Below are 15,710 nucleotides of genomic sequence, written 5' to 3'. Positions count from 1 at the left end.
ATATCCGTTTTACAGATGATATCGGATATGTTCCTTATGTCATAACTACAGTCCCGTTACCTTTTCACTAATAGGACTACAAAAATTACAGCGTATTAGACAAAGTACTATAGATGTAATAAGTAAATTATTTATGAAATGGATTTATGTACTGTAACAATGCATACAAAATCGGTATTTAGAAAACATTGATAAATGTAAATATATCAATATATCCTGTACTTTAAATCTATTTTTGATGTTGGTATATCCCTGTTCTAATTTTACAATTTAAGGCCAATATATGATTTGTGATCTTATTTCATTGATAGTGACACGTTAAAGAATGTAAATGTATCTAGTTTTGATTAAATACGTTTACAGTAAGCATGGTAAGTTAAGTATATTCTTTAAAACATGAATTCTGTCTGAAGTAGAAAAACATAGATATGCCAGTCAGATACACGTATTTATAAATAGAATGAGAACACAAAAAATAATGTGAAACACTGTACAACGTGTAGTGGCCAAAGGATTTTCAGGGACCCGTCGGCTGGATTATACATGTATATATTTTAGATTTGGATTTAAACTAATAAAAGGTAAGTAATTATAGAACGATCATATTTAGAAAGTGTGTACCTTTAAACAAAAAATAAGATGGCATGCATTTTAATTCCCAGTGAATGTAGGTCAAATGTTCATAAAATGGCGTTGTTACAAGTTAAATCACCAAGTCGATACTTCTTTAATGTAACAGAAGACTTACGGCACTGTTACACAATTATACCACTAATGAGTATCTTTAATACATGGTATGTGGTTATTTTTATAGAATGGTGTACTAGAAAAAAGTCAGACCCAATTATCAGAAACAGTTTTATGTAAAGTATTATAAACTGACAATTAGAGCTCAGTACATATTTTGGAGGTATTTAGACTCCATGATCCCGTCTGATAAGAATAACATGATTGCTTTTCTCGGAATACGCAATGAATTATATACTGTGTTGTACACATTATACGACTTTTTCAATTTCAATATCATATCCTTTATATCGACATGAGACGTCAATTCCAAGAGCTCAAGTCGACAATTGTAAATAGGTAGACATTTCCATAATGTATAGTCACCAGTCTATTGTCGAAGACTGTATGGTATTCTTTATAGGATGTACTTTGTAAATACAGCTATTTCATGAACCATTCTTCTTTTGGGGTGATATACAAAATGTATGATATTAACAGATATATTGTTTTGTTTAGGTACTGGTTCCCATATATGATATCTATGTGTCATCTTATATAGACATAGACATAACTTGGGAAAGTACGAAAAGATGTAGATAACGGCCAAATTTAATTTTGAGGAAGACCACAATCCTGTATGTTTACCGATGAAAAACAAAGTAGTACTGGTGTTTAAAAATAGAATAGTCGATACAGTTTATCCCCTTTCTTCATTTAAAAAGCTTGTTCAAGTATGACTGGAAAACAATTTAACGTTTTGTTCTATGTAATATAAGTCCTTGTTTGTATCACTTGAGGTATTTATTTGTAAATTGATCATTTTCCATCCGTTTTAAACATAATCTATATCATGTATATAGCGGAAAGTAAAGTTAAAGGATATTGCCAACTTCTTATCTCTCTTCCTAAGAAGTTCCTATATGAAGTCAGCCTCATAATAATAAAGGCTGCATTGAGTTTTCATTTTTGTTATTGACAAAACGTTCAAAAACTTTATTTTTGTCACTTAAATAGTACATTAGATCTAAAAATATGTCCCCAGTTAGGAGCCTCTAGCCTTTGTTAGTCTTGTATTATTTTTAATTTTAGTTTCTTGTGTACAATTTAGAGTTTAGTATGGCGCTCATTATCACTGAACTAGTATATATATTTGTTTAGGGGCCAGCTGAAGGACGCCTCCGGGTGCGGGAATTTCTCGCTGCATTGAAGACCTGTTGGTGACCTTCTGCTGTTGTCTGTTCTATGGTCGGGTTGTTGTCTCTTTGACTCATTCCTCATTTCCATTCTCAATTTCATTTAGTCAGTTCTTTGTAACTTATGAATTACAAAATTTGTATTATCATAAATTATCACTGATATGGTCACAGTTATAAATAAACTAATTACAACATTAGAATATTCAAAATACTTAGAATGTTCTACCCAAGGAATAGTATTATCTGACAACCAAAACTTTACGGAATTTTTTGGTTTTCAATGTTTCGAACTTTATGTGACCTTTTTATTATTTTGTTATCTTAACGTTACAGATGAATCTTTTGAAAACGATACGCGCGTTTGGCGTACAGCATATCATTCCTGGCATCTATGATTAGTTATTTAGTCTAGAATCAGCTTTTTGTTAGACTACTCAAAATGTGCGTTCGATAAACGATTATACAATCGTTTGTTTTCAGATGCATTGTTTTGAAGTTGTCATGAAAAGCACGTGCGGAATCAGAGTTAAATTTGTTAGAAAAATACAAACTAAAATGCGAGAATTTTTGAATTTCAGTTGTTTTTGAAATATTCCTTAGCTCAGCACTTCGGTGTTGACATGAAAATCAATTATGTGGTCATTTTTATAAATTTCCTGTTTACAAAACTTTGAATTTTTAAAAAAAGTAAGGATTTTCTAATCCCAGGCATAGATAACCTTAACCGTATTTGACAAAACTTTTTGGAATTTTGGATCTTCAATGCTCGTCAACTTCGTACTTGTTTGGCTTTATAAATATTTTGACATGAGGTGTCACTGATGAGTCTTATGTAGACGAAACGCGCGTCTGGCGTACTAAAATATTATCCTGGTACCTTTGATAACTATCTTCACCACTGGGTCGATGCCACTGCTGGTGGACGTTGCGTCCCCAAGGGTATCTCCATCCAAGGAGTAAGCACTTCGGTGTTGACATGAATATCAATTATGTGGTCATTTCTATAAATTTCCTGTTTACAAAACTTTGAATTTTTCGAAAAACTAAGGATGTTCTTATCCCAGGAATAGATTACCTTAGCCGTATTTGGCACTACTTTTTGGAATTTTGGATCCTCAATACTCTTCAACTTCGTACTTGTTTGGCTTTATAAATATTTTGACATGAGCGTCACTGATGAGTCTTATGTAGACGAAACGCACGTCTGGCGTACTAAATTATAATCCTGGTACCTTTGATAACTATCTCATGACCAGCACTAGATGGTAATAATGCCACGTGCATTATTTAGACGGGTTTAGGACACTAGACATAGTGCGAGTAGTGTTTAAAATCCGCGGGAGGGGGAGGGTACAATTTGCTAAACTGAATTAACATTGATGAGCTATTTGTTTAGACGAATACTATATAAATAGTATTGCCAGTCTAGTATAAGAGAGAGAGGCAAAGTATAAATCAACTGGAAGACTGCTGATGAATGTCTGTAGTAAAGTTCCCACTTATTTAAACGTTTATACTATTCCTACATATAGCTATTATATATAAATAAACAGGATCATGACTTTTGATAAAACTTGATGTCAGTTGTCTACATCAGATGAATAAATATCATTGCTATGTCAATGCCAAGAGTTATCCAAAGGTAATAATTCTATTCACCGCTCTATATTCGATACGTTTTTAAATTAAAAAAATATTCATAATGAAATTATATCGCAAATTAAAAGACCAAAAAAAAAAAAAAGAGCCAGAAACACTTTTAGTGTTGACATCATTCAAATCAATATCTTAATTTTATGCATAACATGGTTTTTTTTCTAGAAATAAAGTGTTAGAAAATGAAGATGTGAAATGAAGGATTTGAGATGAATGGTGGCTGTTATTAAGAAAACTTTTAGTTTTTGCAACATTGCTTAACCATGAGTATAAGGGATTCTGTTTGCCTGTTAGGCGGCGTTTTGCTTGGATGTGGAATTTCATATAAAATGTTCAGAGTACGGACGGGTAAGGATACGAGAACTTTTTGTTCAAGGGAATAAACAAATCATTAAAGCCATTGCATTAATACCGTAAGTATACGTTACTGCATTTGTCTCAATCTAGCGTGAGATAAGCATTCAGCCAATTATACTTATTTGGGTATGCAAACTTCATTAATATCTTACTTATTTTATATCCCATAACTATCGATATCTTATCAGATATTTTGAAATACATTATCGTTTATGAAAGCCAAGGTAACTTGAGAAGATTGGGATGGTGGCAAACCTTATTGGATATATCATTGAGCAACAAATACGAGGAGTTACCATGTTTGTATTAAATACATAAACTTAACAAAAACAGAAGAAACAACGTACGGCAAACAACCAAATCCTCAGCATGTTCTGCTAGTGAATTGTTCATTAGATTTACCCGACAGTTTGTCTGCAGTGAAAGGAATAATAGAAATACTGTGAAAACGATTAGTCGCGAAGTGGAATAAAACATATTTGGATTATTTAGAACTCAAAAGAACTCCTGGAGTATTTTAAATCTTGGTTGTTCTCTGGATTTTCTATATACACCTTCGATATATAGCCTTTACACCACAATATCACATGAAAAAGTCGAAACCCCGTCTAAAAGAAAAAATTCCACAATTCATTTTTCTCTATATAAAAGGGTACTAAACGCTACACATTCATAGTTTGGGATACAATTCGGAATATTTTGTAAGAAATGAACACGAGAATAACATATGCTACACTGAATGTAAGCAGTGTGAAAGAAATCTTGTAAAATCTGGGACTTTTAGTTAAAGCTAATTGTATGCAATAGGTTAAGCTCATCGTTGAAGGCCATATAGTGACGTTTGATTGCTTAATTACGCGCCATATCAGTCATCTGATTGAAACGACTCATCTGATTGAAATAGAGATCATGTGTCCACATTTTACTTACAATGATCTTACAACGCTCCTTACTTTTCCCTGTTATAAAGACTTCCAGTATCTTTTGGGATTGTCTTAGTAGTAAATAACTTCCCAAATTTAGAAGCTGAAAACTCATTGGTTGGTGTTATGATTAACAGAACAGAAAAAAAGGGTTTGGTCAGAATCTTGAATCGTAAAATTTAAAAGTTGTCAGCGGAGCTGTTAATTTATATTAGATAAATGGAAGAAATTTGTTTTTAAGGAATTAGTAAATCTAAATAGTGCCCTTTATAGCCAAAATTAAATTAAAAAAAGATACTGAACTCCAAGGAAAATTCAAAATGGAAAGTCTTCAATCAAATGTCAAAATCAAATTTTGCCATTTCCTATGTAGAAAACAAAACAAAAAAATGTCAAAAATAAGGGCACAGCAGTCAACATTGTGTTATTATCTTAATTTCTATAAAAAAACAAAGACATACAAGAGTATTATGACGAGGCCATAATGGGTACTCCCATACATTATAAAATAACTTTCAAATTATTTGATATAAAAACACTTTTCAAACAAAAAGAACTACAATTCAGATAATATTAACATAACATATATTTGTAAAATTACTTTCTTTAAGCTATGATTATCTTTTTGAGGAGAGTCACCCTTGAAAGAAGTGAAACATCTTTGGTTTGTTTCATTCTGACTTGGTTTGTCCATAATTACCAAGTGACAATGCTAAATTGGTTGTTGTAACCATTTTTTAAATTTTGAAATGTTAAAACTTAAAGTTTAACCAATAGCGTACTAATGAATTATTTCTTTTATTTTCCAATTGTTCTTGTTTGATATTATAGCCAACTTGACACAATTACAAGCATTGCAGGCTAATTTAAAACAGTTGGAAGAAAAACAATATCAAGAAGCAAAACAAACTAGCATTATAGAGGATAAACTAGAAGAGCATATTAAATACGAGAATACTGTTACAAAAGAGTTACAAGATAAATTAAAAGTAGTACAAACATATCAAAATGAACTAGGTAAAGCAGAGACAGATGATAAAAAAGCATTAGAAAGAAAATTCGAAGAAATCCAGGCTTCCTTGAAGAAAGAAGAAGCAAATATAGTTGACAGATCAAGAAAATTGAACCTCCAATGTAACACCAGTCTTAAACGTTTTGAAACCCAGCTGGAGTTACTTAAAGGGAAATGCGACAGTTTAGAACAAATGAAAGACGAAGTTTATACGATATCATTGAAGGTATGGCACATAGTTTAAAGAACTGATAACTTTTGTTTTTTAAATGTTTCTCCCCAGTTATAGTGTTCAATACATAATGTCGCACTTTATCCTTAAACTAGGTTTCAATTGAAAACATTAACGATACCAATGTTATTGCACCAGATGCACCTTTTGACAGTACACAAAATGCAAGGAGCTGAAAAACCAGAAATAAAAAAAAAAAAAAATATACTCAAAGTAGGGCAAGGAATCAGAACTTTGGATTAGTAAGATATTTCCTTAATTTAAAGGACCTATATTTACCACAAGTAAACCAATTTTAGTCTTAAACTGACATTTTGATATTGAAATCATCTAAGAAAGTCTGAACAACAATTTACCTATACAAAGAAGATGTGGTATGATTTCCAATGAGACAACTCTAAACAAGAGACTAAATGACACAGAAAATAAACACTATATGTCACAGTATATAAGACTGAAAATTTAAAGAGACTTAGAATTACTAAGTAATTTTTGGTTAAGTCCTAAGAGAGCTGTTCAGATCAAACATTGTTCACTAGTGAGTAATATCAAACTTCAATTTTGAAATAAGATATTGGACAAAAAATTATTTTTTTTGTGTGTAAAATTTCCTTTGCTCAATGGTTTTACTTATTTGTGCTATCTTTGATATCATTGTAACTTCAATAGTTGTATGGATGCACACATGGTCTTGCAATTTCCATGGACAAGGGAAGAAATCAATTTCCTGAAAAACGACGTTTAAATGTCACATGATGTTTGACTCGACTGTTTCTATAACATAGAACATATATCTGACGAAGCAAAAAACCACATGTCGTACGTGTATACAATGGTCTCTACATGAAATATGAATGGATGTAGTTATAATAATGAAGTCGATAGGATTAAAGAGTGCCGACAATCTATAAAAAAAATCAAACAAACAAACAAACAAAAAACCTAAACAAAACAACAAACAAAAAAATATATCTAAATGGAAGATACAGTCTCAAACAATAGACATGTTTCTACAAAATACATATCAGACCATATACTCTCCGTGTCTACACACGAGTTTAATTTAAATGTAGTAAAAAATAATCAAAGATTGAAGCACTTTGAAAATTAAACTTTGTTAATAATTAACTAGACATTGACAAAAAGAAAACCTCTTTTTTTTAATATAAGTTTAACTTTTGAATAAACGTTTTTGAAACTAAGGTTTCAACTCTCTCAGACAAAATTATCCTTGACTATTATTTAAGGTAACTTTTTTTAAAGCCTTACAACTGTTTCAGTTAAACATATCCTTGGATTTCAAATATTCGGCTGTGAGAGTTCCAAATGGAGATAAATCCAGAAAAGCCCTACGGACCTTTTACATTTATATGTGATGTTTTGAATTTATCTGAAAATTAAACAGAATAATTCCGAATTTAATTTTTCTGATTGTTTCATTTGTTTTAGATAAACAGACTTACAGAAGAAATTACACAGATAAGCAAAAAGATAGAATCAAGTACTCATGAAGAAATTCCAGTTGAAGGTATATATATACTTCCAAGCGTGATAACACATATTTTAAACGCCTACAAACTATTAGATTGACAGGCCTACAGTAAAAATGAATTGCATCAATGTATAAATGTATAGAAATAAGTGATGTAGTATGTTAAGTACAGTCCTCTGTAACATTTGCTTTCAATGCAGATATATATTTCAGACATACACCTTCAATCATTAGTTCATCACTGTTGTGATACATTGCATTTGTTTTACCGTCTCTACATATGTATCAACATTGCCCAGAACAAACTTGGGTAATTGAAGCATATTGTACAGGGTGGTTCATGTTCATAAGCCGCTTAAATTAAGATGTCGTCGGTAGGCGCTGACCGATGAAAATTTGATTCGTTATCTTACTCGAGCACTGTCGGAATTAGGGTGGTGAAAAAAGCATTTCTCATCATATATCTTTATATTGTTGAACACAAATATTGAAAATTTAAAAAAGGAGAACACAATCTTTAAGAAAAGGAATTATAAGGGCCTTGTTTACATTATATGAGGTATAATTCTTACAGACAAAATTTAGGGGGGTTTGAATTCATATTTGATTTACAACGGGTTATAATTAGTCCGTGCAGTACATATTTGATTCTCTAACTGAAGTTCCTTTTGAAACCGTGTTATAAACAATACTATACTACCTGTTTCTTGATATTTTTTGAAACCCTTAATGCCGTATGGAACAAAAATTGTTATATTTCTTTTGAAAAATTACAATATTCCAGATTGTTTCTGCCATATATAGTAGCGTTTAGGGGAAGAAATTTGATATTTAAGCATATACACTCTTCGATGAACAACAGAGAAACAAAGTGTGTACATTAATAGAATTTGAAAATGAAATCCTATTTTATTTATTTACAGTATTAGAAGAATCGATATCAAAAGGTCCACGAGACAACTATCGAACCAGTACCCAATCTAGTATATCGAGTATGTACAAGTTCAACTGTTTCTATTTCTTTGTTTTATTGTTGATAATTTTTCATAATTTTCATTAAATAAGTTTTTAATATATTATAATGTGAAACTTTGTTTTAATCACTGTATAATACATAATCACTATCGTATATCCGGTCACTGACTAACAAGTGTTGATTTGAACTTCATATTTGTTTGAGAAAAATGATAGTTATTATTTGAATTGGAAATAAGTGATGTGATTGAACAAAACGTGAAATTATTCTGTAATACTATGGATTATAAAAGGATAAAGTACATGTGGTGAGTACTAATGTATGACGAAGCATAATATATGTGGTAATTTACTAATATACATAATATGTACAGACATATATTCAAATATCGATTACAATACAAATATTTCTTTCTGTAAAAATAAAATATTGTTCACAACGTTCTTCTTAAGATACAGTAGGATTATTATATATGGAATCGAACGCACCTTAAGCTCAGAGCAGTAGATCTAAGTATATCTTCCTATAGATATCTTTTCCGATTTTTGATCTACATATATACCTTATATCCGTAGGAAGAGTGATTTCAATTCGTATTTCATGTGGAATTTCTACAAAGTCTGTAATTCAGTGGTTGTGGTTGTCGTTTGTTTATGTGTTACATATTTGTTTTTTGTTAATTGTTTTTACATAAATAAGGCCGTTAGTTTTCTCGTTTGAATTGTTTTACATTGTCTTATCGGGGAATTTTATAGCTGACTATGCGGTATAGGCTTTGCTCATTGTTGAAGGCCGTACGGTGATCTATAGTTGTTAATGTCTGTGTCATTTTGGTCTTTTGTGGATAGTTGTCTCATTGGCAATCATACCACATCTTCTTTTTTATAAAGTGTATATAGACTGCATATTCAGTTAAATTGTATCGAATTTGCATTTATTACGTATTTTGCAAATAGATACAAGAAGATGTAGAATGGGTGTCAATAAGATACATCTCCATTCAGCATTCAAATTGTAAAAGTAAACCATTATAGGAAAAAGTACGGTCTTCAACACGGAGCCTTGGATCACACCAAATAGCTCAAAAAATGACTAGTGTAAAACCGACTGACAAATATAGTACCTTATTTGGAACTTAAGTTTGGAATACTGACTACCACACTATTTTAAATCATTAGAACACGTAACACTTATTGTTTTTCTGTTTTACAGGTCAACATGATCTAGAAGAAGACAGACCTATAGGTATAAATGGGTCACATTGAATTTTCGACTTTCGTAATGTAATTTCAAGGACATTTCTATTTTTTTTTATTTGAAGCGATACATTCTTGATTATAATAATAATCATAATGAAAATGATAATAGATAGTCAGGAACATTCAACGGTTAATGAAAACGAATGGTCCTCACCGAATCAAATAAAATCGGTGTTGTACAAATCAACCAACGAACATGCATTTTACTTTTTTATGTATTCTGTTTTTGAAGACTCTCGTCATTTAATTCCCTCCCCCCTTATCGATATCAGTTTGTCTGTAGCATATTAGTTTAACATTCCTTTTGTATCTTCTGTCTCCATTTTCTAATGGAATTGGGCGGAAAATATTTAAAATGACTTAATGTAAATTCATTCTGTAAACTGTTTAATGTGTGCTTTATGTTTTACGCCAATTCAGCTGATGATCTTCCTTATACCGCGATTACTAGAATGTTTTTTGTCAACTCTTACGACGTAATGATTTTTTGGTACAATTTAACCTATAATACTTCTGTTGTGCCATATCAATAAATCATGTTTTATTTGTAATAAAAATGATAATAGTATTTTGAATAGTTCATATCAAAGCATGTACAAACAGTCGAACGTTATCGGAAAAAAGAGCTGAAATTTCTTCTATCATGCATGTATTGTCATGCCAGACCGAGACAGAAATCTGTATCTTATGTTATTGTTCTTTTGAGTATTGCCTAAAACAATAGATCGCATACTTGCCTTATATCATTTGAGCATATAATATTCAATATACGTTTTGTTATCTATTTTACAGGTTACCATGACGTGAAGGAAGACAGATCAATAGGTATGAAAATAACTTACATTATATATACTACATTGATAATGTAAAAATTCGCCCCCCCCCTTTGCCCCCATGTCCGTAGTTTCAATTAGGATTTTAATGAACAAACAATTTGAAAAGATAACTGGTTAATTATTTAGTCTGGAATTTTCTTGCTTGGTAGTTTTATATTTTTCAGTACACAAGGTCGTAGTATACCTTTGACCTACGTACACTAAATTCGTTCGGAGTGAACTGATTTATATTGTAGTCAGTAATAGGTTGGTATACTAATTAGTTTGCATTGTGTTTTGAATTACTAGCAGCTTTTTGTTAAACTACAATGTAAGTATACTACACTTCAGAACGGTAATTTGATTTTTTACTTATTTGAATTGTTGAACAATTCCTACAATGTACCCAGGAGCATTTGACTGATTATTGTACGTTATGGGATTTGCTGATGTTTCAGACCTATAAATATCTATTTATTATTTGAGGAATAAATATCTCATTGACAATCATAATACAGCTTATTTTTGTAAATATATAGTTTGTTACACATTCCCACAAGACAGAAAATAAAGGAGATATATACAATTATAATTATATTGTTTTATATTTATTATTTTATGTTCCAATATGACGTCCTTATTACGCTTTGTAAACAAAGCCGTGTTTTAATGAGCACAAAATATGTTTGACACATGCGCACGAACTTACTGTTTATATTAACGTTATTTCCATCGTTATCCTTTATAATATATATATTTAAGCAGCTAGCATAAACTTTTATTATATATTTTTATAAAACAACATATATTTACCCTGCTCGTAGTTTTTAAACATATCAAATATAAAGTGTAATGTACTGACTCCTTGGGGAGGAAACGGGAACAGCCAAACATTTTTACGGCATTTTCGTACGCTTCGACCAATACAAATACTGTATTTGTCCTTTATTAGAATCGACATACTAAGGCTGACATTATATTTGACTACATTTCACACCTCGCTAACGCTCAGTGTAAAATATCGACAAGTATAATGCTTACCCATGTTAAAACGAGCATAGAGCATGACATGAAGGAATTATTTCTTAATTTATCTTAAAGCTATGGAGCAAGCAAGTGTGCTAAAGACTTAATTTGAAAACAGAGATGCTTTGGATCTGATGACCGGTATTGAACACTGGCAGCGGTATACTACTATTGCTTTTATTAAGAAGTCAACTGAATTTCTTGAAGATCTGTCGTACTTAAAATCTATAGAACAATTTTATTTTATCGTTGCAGATATCTTTCGCCATGATATTCTAATATTACATGGAAAAAAAGACCAGAATGAAGCCAATGAGTGTAAAACATTCTTAATGAACAATTTCCAAGATATATCCAATCTACAAGTTGCACTTCCGGAAGATTTGTTGGCACCTGGAAGTCAACTCCTATCTGGGCTAAGTTCTGTCTTAGACTCATGTAGATTAGTTTTCATCTATGTAACTAAAAGCCTCGATTCGGATACTGTTGCAGGTTATGGAAAACATATAAATGTCATTCAGTCGCTGGAAGATTCTCAGAAAGCAAACAGAATAATCCCATTACAAGTGAATGAAGAAAAAATTTCAGTCGACTTATCTCCTATTATACCTTTAAAATTTGTTAAAGACACAACTGATCGTCAGTTTCCAATTTTCAAACGGAAGTTAGAAAAACTAGTGAATTCTTGGAGAAAAACATTGCCTTGAGTTCTAAAATGTATATGTAGGAATATGACTGTATAAATTGTATGAATAAAGCAATACATGAAACAAATGAAAAAACAATGTATTATACACTTTGTTCTTATTTCTATTAGATAATTGGAAATACAACAGAAGCATCAACATGATAGGAGAAATAACACCCGCAAAAATATGTAAAAAAGGCATGTAAGATTCAACTTACCAAATTTCAGCAACATTTTTTTCCAGCCTTATTTTTGTGTTAGTAATTGGCTTTGAAATTACTTCAATTAACTGAGAGTAATTTTATATCAGTACGTCTTTCTTGTTAGAAGTGTTTTAATAAGTTTTTTGTAATATTTTCTGTCGGCATGGTGTGTCTATCTCTTTTCAAGCGATTTCATATTTTTTTCTTCTTCTTATATTGTGCTGTTACACCTAATGTCACAGGAATGGGTGCGCAAGTACACATATATGAACCCGGTATGTGTATGTAATTAAACAGGAGCCTGTAACTGCGTTGTTGTCTTTTGTTGCTGTATATCATATTTTTTTTTCGTTTATTCTTCTCTACATTAACATGCTTAATCAGTCCTTGTTTGTTTTCGTTTGTATTTCATTTTTATCAAGTCAGGACTTCTTATAGCTTGCTATGCGGTAAGGTTGTTGTACGTACATTGCCATGTTCATTGTGTAGTTGCTAATATAGATCTACATAAATTGATCTCAGATTGATAGGTTGTATCAAATCGCTAAAATAAAAACGGTGGATAAAATAGACAATTTTTTAGTTCGTTGCCTTTTAGTCCAAAACTTTAGTTTTAGTGAACATCATTCGTGCGTCTATTGGCAACGTTGCTTCCTTCCCATGTTGAGCATTCGATTAAATATATAATGCTGAAATGACAAAATAATTCGGCAAATAAGTATCTTATAATTGATTATCAGCACTTCTGCCATTAGGGAAGTGATTGGTTTTGTAATTGTGAAAGTGGTCTATCAGAAGCTTCAAACATGCAGGAAACAAGAACTCTCACCGCTAGTACATGTAGTTTCAAAAGTGCGATTAGTGTTACTTTTTTTTCAAAATAGATATAGGAAGATGTGGTGTGAGTGCAAATGAGACAACTCTCCATCCAAATAACAATATAAAAAAAGTAAACCATTATAGGTCAATGTACGGCCTTCAACACGGAGCCTTGGCTCACACCGAACAACAAGCTATAAAGGGCCCCAAAATTACTAGTGTAAAACCATTCAAACGGGAAAACAAACGGTCTAATCTATATAAAATGAAAAAACGACAAACGAGAAACACGTATAAATTACAACTACTGTACATCAGATTCCTGACTTAGGACAGGTGCAAACATTTGCAGCGGGATTAAATACCTGAATAACCTTCTACCGGCATGTGTGTTGATACTCTAACTAATTTTAAGGACATATTATTAAAGACCATATATATATATATGCATGCTTTCTATATATAGTTTTCGTTTTAACATGCTTTTGTTTAGGTACTTTAATAAGACGGTCACAGCAAATAACCCATATGCATGATATATGTAAACAAATATGCTATTGATGATTGTTTGTGTACACGTTTTTGTCTACAAAACAATTGTCGAAATTAAGAACTGCTTTTAGCAATGTTTACTGAATTTCGTCGCGATTTGAAATGGAAATATAAAACAAACGAACGGTTCGTTTCAAAATAAAAGAGTTTGAAAATATCGTATCGCGGTACTCATGAGAGTAGAACACGTTAGGGGAGCGTTTGAAACTATTTTAGAAAATATCAATGAAAAAAACTATAATCATCAAAAGTAAAATCACAAAAATACTGAAATCCGAGGAAAATTCAAAACGGATAGGCCCCAATAAAATGTCTAAATCAAATGATAAAACACATCAAACAAATTGACAACAACTGTCATATTCCTTAATATTATCATTGCCTTGGTATTGTTATTTTACTACCGTCACATATATAACAGTGATTTGTTTTTGTATTCCACCATATAGACCATTAATCTTAATATCAAAACAATAAATAAGTTCGATATTAGATTAATTTTGGTACATCATAAGAAAAGAAACAAAAAAAAACCCATCTTCATCAGGAACACTGAAATACAAAGCCAGGGATCATGTATAGATCCTTGATAAATCGTGTGACAAGAAGGGGACGAAACTAATAAAGGTCAGCTTTGTGTGAGGGAATCGGAATTTGAGTGTCTAATTGTATTTCTTAAAGGATTTTTATTTAGAAAATCTATGTTATAAATCATGTCATTTCCGAAGCACTAACTGCTTGGCTCGCGATAATACTAAACTGGTATTCTCAAAGATAAAATATGAAACATTCGTTTCTATACCCTCTTTTTGGAATCAAGAACGATAAAATCGAAGAAAAAAAAAATAAAACTGCGAGCTACAGCTCACTAATGACAACGCGCCCAAATATTTTGGTAGTTGTTCAGTGATGAATCTGAAAACGCATCACACGGTATAGATGACTTATAGATGACTTAAAATGTGGCATAACGTTTGTGCCTTTTCGCCATCGTATGTGACGTCACATTTTTTTAATTACGTTGACGCCTGGACTGATTCGGGTGTGTCTATTCTGTGTTAAACTTTAATAGCATTATGTATTCGGGTTTAGTTTTCTGTAATTAGTTAATACTTCAGTTTCATTATGTATATCTCTTTCATATTCATTTGTTAAAATTTACTGTTTGCAATAGCATGAACTGTTCTATATAATAAGGATGTTCTTATCCCGGGCATAAAAACAATGCCGTATTTGGCGAAACCTTTTCAACTTTTGATCTTCAGTGTTGTACAACTTTGTACTTTTTTCACTTTCGATCTTTTATATCTGGGCGTCACTTGTAAGTCTTGTGTGGACAAGGCGCGTTTTTGGCGTATTGAATTTTAAACCTGATGCTTTTGTTATCTATTAATCATGTTTTTCTTTGTCTAATATGTTCTATTAATTTGTATTGTAGTCCTGTAATATTATGTTGTCATTTCAATGTTATATTTAACTTTGCCATTAAAGTGCGAGGTTTGGCATGCCACAAAACCAGGTTCAACCCACCACTTTTATTCCCCTTTAAAAGTGTCCTGTACCAAGTCAGGAAGATGGCCATTGTTATATTATTGTTCGTTTCTGTGTGTGTTGCATTTTAACGTTGAGTCGTTTGTGTTTTCTCTTTTTTTTTTGAGAAATTGAGATAAGACGTGGCACGGTACTTGTCTATCCCAAATTCATGTGGTTTTCATGTTATATTTGTTATTCTCGTGGTGTTTTGTCTGATGCTTGGTCCGTTTCTCTGTGTGTTA

The 15,710-nt window shown here is 31.5% G+C and overlaps 1 protein-coding gene across 2 annotated transcripts; it reads left to right on the top strand.

Annotated features, from left to right (window-relative positions):
- Nucleotides 1-269: 269 nt before the first annotated feature.
- On the top strand, nt 270-12,458 carry LOC139491206 (centrosomal protein of 128 kDa-like). Of its 2 annotated transcripts, none has more exons than XM_071278677.1 (8): nt 270-371; nt 3,747-3,929; nt 5,693-6,099; nt 7,555-7,633; nt 8,521-8,589; nt 9,786-9,818; nt 10,625-10,657; nt 11,929-12,458. In XM_071278677.1, exons 2-8 carry the CDS (start codon nt 3,845-3,847, stop codon nt 12,378-12,380), a joined length of 1,158 nt encoding a protein of 385 aa, XP_071134778.1. In that variant the 5' UTR covers nt 270-371; nt 3,747-3,844; the 3' UTR covers nt 12,381-12,458. The 2 variants fall into 2 exon arrangements, with proteins under 2 accessions (XP_071134778.1, XP_071134777.1); XM_071278676.1 differs by lacking the exon at nt 270-371 and adding an exon at nt 456-581.
- Nucleotides 12,459-15,710: the final 3,252 nt, after the last annotated feature.

Source organism: Mytilus edulis, chromosome 10 (genome assembly GCF_963676685.1).
Source record: "Mytilus edulis chromosome 10, xbMytEdul2.2, whole genome shotgun sequence".
NCBI lineage: Eukaryota > Metazoa > Mollusca > Bivalvia > Mytilida > Mytilidae > Mytilus > Mytilus edulis.
Note: the sequence above shows the minus strand (reverse complement) of the source record. Positions and strands in the feature narration are given on the sequence as shown.